General features: G+C 46.8%; 1 protein-coding gene across 1 annotated transcript; it reads right to left on the reverse strand.

The window, feature by feature from the left end:
• Window positions 1-223: 223 nt before the first annotated feature.
• On the reverse strand, window positions 224-4,446 carry chst2b (carbohydrate (N-acetylglucosamine-6-O) sulfotransferase 2b). The gene has a single exon (XM_043702766.1). It carries the CDS (start codon window positions 3,948-3,950, stop codon window positions 2,685-2,687), a length of 1,266 nt encoding a protein of 421 aa, XP_043558701.1. The 5' UTR covers window positions 3,951-4,446; the 3' UTR covers window positions 224-2,684.
• Between the last annotated feature and the right edge of the window lie 946 nt (window positions 4,447-5,392).

Raw genomic sequence — 5,392 nt, forward strand, 5'->3', positions numbered from 1 at the left:
GTCATTCATTTATTTTTAAATAAATCATTAACTGTTAAATAAATCAAATCATTTCCCTCTTTTAATAAAAGAAAATTACTGCAGATGCTGGAGATCTGTAACAAAAAAAACAGCAATAGAGACTGCTGGAGAAACTCAGCAGGTTTGGCAGCATCTGTAGAGAGAAAAACGCAGCTAATGTTTCAAGTCTGATATTTTCAGAAGAAATCATACCAGACTTGAAACGTTAACTCCATTTCTCTCTCATGGATGCTGCCAGACCTACTGAGTTCCTCCAGCATTCTCTGCATTTGTTTTTCCTGCCCTCCTGATTCAGTTTGGACAAATAGATTGATTCAGGGCAACACTATTCACTGCATCGGTGTGGAGGTGTGATGCACAGAAATGCAGTCACAATAGCTCTCTCAGTAACAGGAGTCAGCTAGCTGTGCATTTTGCTTCTTTTGCAATTCCTTCTTCTACTATCACACACCCTATCACAGAAAGGTCAATTATTACAGGGGCCAAGTTTAACAAGCTGGTTCCTTTCTGTGCTGTAACAGTTCTATGGTTCTACATGAAAGGTTGTACATCTGTCCAAAGTGTCAGCTCCTGTTGCAATATTTGGAGCTTTCACTTGCAGTAAAAGCAGCTAAGGAGAGAGAGAGACATCAGCTGTTTCACTACTGTGACTGTCTGATAGCTGCTAAACACAATTCCAACTTTAAGCTGAGGGGTGAGGCGATTTTCATAACATAGAGCTTCTGTTCTGAAGCCAAAGCATTATGAAGTCATTTATACCTTGAGGACATGTCATCAACAGTAGGTGTACAGTTCTCCTGCCAATGGAGTTCCAATGACTTCAGGTGGACCAACATTTGTTTTTATATATATTTGGCACCTCTTAGTCCAACCATCTGAATGCACGGAGTTGATTCAATTTGCTGTCACAATTATGTTATAAAGCAAGCACATAGAAAGATCAGCTCCACATTGATTCCCAGGCTCTGAAATGTATACCCTGTCACTCCAAATTGACTACTTGGTTTTAAAAATTTACTTGAAGTTATTTTTCCACTGCTAAAATCCCTAGCTATTACCAGCGTTAACCCATCCCCATTTGCATATGCACAAACCATGAGACTACATTAAAAAAGCCTCAGTTTGGAGATGTGTTAACTAAACAGGTAAACTCCTGAGAACAGCATGCTGAAGCTGAAGTCATACCTCTATTTTAACAGTCTCTCCAAGGACCTCAACTTCACAATAAAAGGGACCTCTTAGAAATTTGCTTTGAGATGTACTTCCAGCATTGTCTCCAGTACAAAAGCATCACCCATTCCATAGTAAGTGTATCCTGTTTTAATCATCTGCTGCTGGCCTTGAATGGGAATAGCTGAGACTGACTTGAAAAGGCATTTTAAAAATAAAACGAGAGAAACAACTTCCAGAGTTCATGCACTGGAGGACTGTATACTGTAGCGCTGGTATCAGTGAGATAATTACAAGACTCTTTCAAGGAAATGTTTTTACACTGTTTTCGTTTAGTCTTAAATTAAAGCAGAAAGTTAGTCTACCCAGGTATGCTGCTGCTTAATGTATTTCCTCTCCTCATAAATACTGTACATTGCGACATTTTGTCAGTAGCCTCACAGAGACTCCAGATAATATACAATAATTCATTAAACATGGTGTCTTGCAACAAATAATGTGCTATGTCAGTTTTGATCTTGGCAAGGTTTCAGTTAGTTTTCCTTCATTAAATGTCTTTTTTTGTAGTTTCTTGTACTTGTCTGCACTCACTTTCAGCTATAACATTACATTAATAATGAAAATATGGGTCAAAAAAGTTTATTGAGCACAGACTATGCTTGTTTGTTCCACACAATCTTTAGGAAGGGAACATGAACTGGCTTATCTGGAATGAACATTCAAGCATGAACATAGATTGAAAGGTTCAGCTGAGCTGTACTTTTGCAGTTAAGCACTGTATTCACAATACTACTGCCACATGCCATCAATATAATAGAATACTTCTTTAAATGATAAATTATCAATTTACTCATTCGACCAGACAACAAAAAAGAACTCTATATATATATTCAAAGAGCAATGTACATAACAATTTTAAATCCAAATGATCAAGTATTTCCAATGGCCAACTCAACGCATTGCATCTTTGTCAACATCTGATGAGGAAAAAACCCCTTAAAATTACTAAGTGACTCGTGTGTCATCAGCTTTTCAGTGTTATTAGTTATGCGTGTGAGTGAGTTGGTGACAGGTTGTTTATAAATGTCTATGTGAATGAAATAGATGAAGGCTGTGCCTATATTTTCATGCATGTTGATGTAAATGTGTGAGAGTGGGTATGTCTGTGTTTGGGTGTGTCGGTGTGAATGTGTGAGTATCTGTTAGTGGCAGCTTTTGTGTGAGAACTTGATGTGTGCAACTGCATGACTGACATGTAAGTGTGAGAATGTCACTGTGTGAAGGTGCCCGTGTGACAGTGAGGTATGTGGGTGCAGCCTCAAGTGTACCCATGCACTCCACACAGTATAAAAATCCTCTCAAGCACTCTTTTTATTTTCCCAGACCTGAATCCAAGGATATTCAGAAAGTAAACAGGTTGGGATCTGCTCCAGGGCTTCTCTTGAATGTGGATTTTGATGTAATGAATTTCTGAAGCACTTTCGTATTTTTGTTCAAAGCCGGATTTTGGTAACAAATGATTTGCTGAAATCCTTGACTTCCTCTGGAGTTTGGACTTTCTCATACCCCAGCCAATCCATGGCATGTTGGCAGTATTCCTCCACTTGTTTGATTTGGGAGTAGGTCATCTGGGTCCGCCATGCATTGGCAGCCTGGGTGGCGTTTCGGGAAGAAACACTGAAGGGCTTTTTGGAGGAGTAACTGGAGCCCATGGTCATGTTGAGCATGAATCTCTCAATGTCCTCACTGACTGACAGGTTGACAAAGTGATACATGTCCTTGAGGTACCTGATGGGGTCTTCCACCAGGTCTTCATAACGCACTATCCGGTAATTGTCCTTCAGCCAGTCCGGCAGTTCCCTCACCATCTGCGCAGTCCTGACCATGCTGGTGCAGATCACCTCCAGGGCATTGAGAGCATGGTAGTCCACTGCATCCCGCCTGGTCCTCTGGTACCCATCGTACACCTTCAACCGACGCCCCTTGGGATCCTTACTGCGCATCACCTGCAGGCTCTCCCGGATCAGACCATTCCTCGATTTGATCCGGGAGCTAGCCACGGCCCTGGGATCCCTGACCAAGTGGATCACCTTGAGGTTGACGAAGGGGTCCTTCATCAGAGGGGCCAAAATGTTCAGGTCGAAAATGCGGACGCCCTTGATGACAATGGTGCTGTATTTGTGGCACTCAGCTTCCAGGGAGTCTAGGTGCTGAGGTGGGCACTCGTTCTTGCACACGTGTTCGTCGATCAGGCCCACCTTGTCCTTCCTGTACGCCTTGCAGAGCGGGTAGGAGCAGACCACCTTGTTGCGGGGCGCCCCGAAGATGCCCATGCTGGTGATGTTGTTGCCCCCGTTGTAGAGCTGGAAGATGGAGAGGTCACAGTGGTACAGGAAGCCCAGCATGTCGCGGGCTGCCCCCTGCAGAGTGAGGGCATCTCCCGGGTACAGCTTCTGCCAGATGTGCCACATGGGCTCGTAGAGGAAGAAGACATCGGGGTTCTGGTTGAAGAGCTCCCCCACAAAGGAAGAGCCCGATCGCCATGTTGTGAACACATAGACATGTTGGCGCCCACTGGAGCTGTTCTGGGGAGCAGAGGGCCGCTGGTGTTCCACCGTGTAACGGAGAGGGTACGGCACATACTTCACCTGGGTACACTCCTTCGTCCCTTTATAGTCGGTGAAGTGTAACATGGTCAGCACCAGCAGCAGAATGTAGCCCAGCACCAGCAGAGCTGCCTTCCTCCGGAGCACTTTCATCTTCCCTCGGTTTCCGCTCACTCTGCCAAATGGAAACTAATTTCCATCAGATGCTCAGCCTGGCTCCTCGCATCTCTGCACCAACCTCCTCCTCCGGCTGCTGCTCTTATTGACAGCAGACGGTCTCACATCGTGTCCCGGCCATGGCAAAGGCGGATAGCCGCTCCGACTGTGGGGGGCAGTGAGCTCCTCAGGCCCGCTCCCACCCGGAGCTGCTCCCCCTCCGCTCCCTCTCCCTCTGTCTCCCCCCCGAGCTCGCTCCTGTTCTGTATCTGACTCTGTCTCTCTCTGTCTCCAAGTCTCTCCCGCACCCCAACAGCAATGAGGGAGAGGGAGGAAATGTGAATTCTTTGCAGCTTCCGAGTGTAAGCTGCAGCTGCTGCCTGTTCCTCTCTCTCTCTCTCTGGTTTCAGATTCCAACAGAGACTGTCCCCTTGAGTTCCCAATTCCCCCTCTCAACTCGATGTCTCTCCTCCGTCACTCTCTCCCCTCCTCACTCTGAGCTGCTGCCTGTTCCTCTCTCTCTCTCTCTGGTTTCAGATTCCAACAGAGACTGTCCCCTTGAGTTCCCAATTCCCCCTCTCAACTCGATGTCTCTCCTCCGTCACTCTCTCCCCTCCTCACTCTGATCATTTATAGCCATTCAGCGGCACACTGCCTCCCCTCTCTCTCTCCCCTCCCTCCCTCTCTCTCTCTCCTTTTTCCTCTCTCTCCTCCTCCCTCTGTCTCCCAGCCTCTTCCTTCTCGCTCCTCCCCTCTCTCCTTTTTTTCCTCCTCTCTCTCCCTTTTTCTCCTCTCTCCCTTTTTCCTCCTCCCCCTCTCCTGTCTCCTCTCTCTCTCTTTGTGAACGTTGAAGCAGCGGCTCTCACGGGGAACCGGGACAAAGCTTCCCCGTCGTAGCTCCAGTCGGTCGATGTACCAGCATCTTCTATTCGGTGCAGTCTGAACAAATATATATATATATATATATATACACACACCCTGCCCAAGGAGGTAGGGAGGGGGTGGTGTGACAGGGAGAATGAGGGCAGGGATGAGCTGTCTGTGCCCCCCGCCCCCTCCAGCCCCTCTATCTGTCTCTCTCTCTCACACACACACACTCTCTCCTGTCTCTGGTTTTTTTAAATCCCTCACTCCGATTGGACTCAGTCGGTCTGAATGCCCTTCCTCTCTGGGTGAGTGGCAGACAATCCTGTCAGTCAAAGCTGCAGCCCATTGTCGGTGTGGATTGGCAGGGGTATGGGGCTGCAGGAGGGAGTGGGGGTGAGTTTGAAAGCTCAAGTGAGTGAGCCCTGTCTGTCCCATTTAATAAAGTGCCCCCTCAGAGAATCGGAATCCCCACCCCCTGTGACACAGTGGAACGCACTGACATCGCTGCACGTTTGTTCAAGTGGAAAATATTACGCGGATAAAAGCTGCTTAAAGCTGCACTGTCCCCTCAG

The sequence above is a fragment of the Chiloscyllium plagiosum genome, chromosome 13, assembly GCF_004010195.1.
Source record: "Chiloscyllium plagiosum isolate BGI_BamShark_2017 chromosome 13, ASM401019v2, whole genome shotgun sequence".
Lineage (NCBI taxonomy): Eukaryota > Metazoa > Chordata > Chondrichthyes > Orectolobiformes > Hemiscylliidae > Chiloscyllium > Chiloscyllium plagiosum.

What these genes read in the sequence shown, in the direction of transcription:
- chst2b (XM_043702766.1), bottom strand. Translation starts at nt 3,950, where the DNA reads ATGAAAGTGCTCCGGAGGAAGGCAGCTCTGCTGGTGCTGGGCTACATT.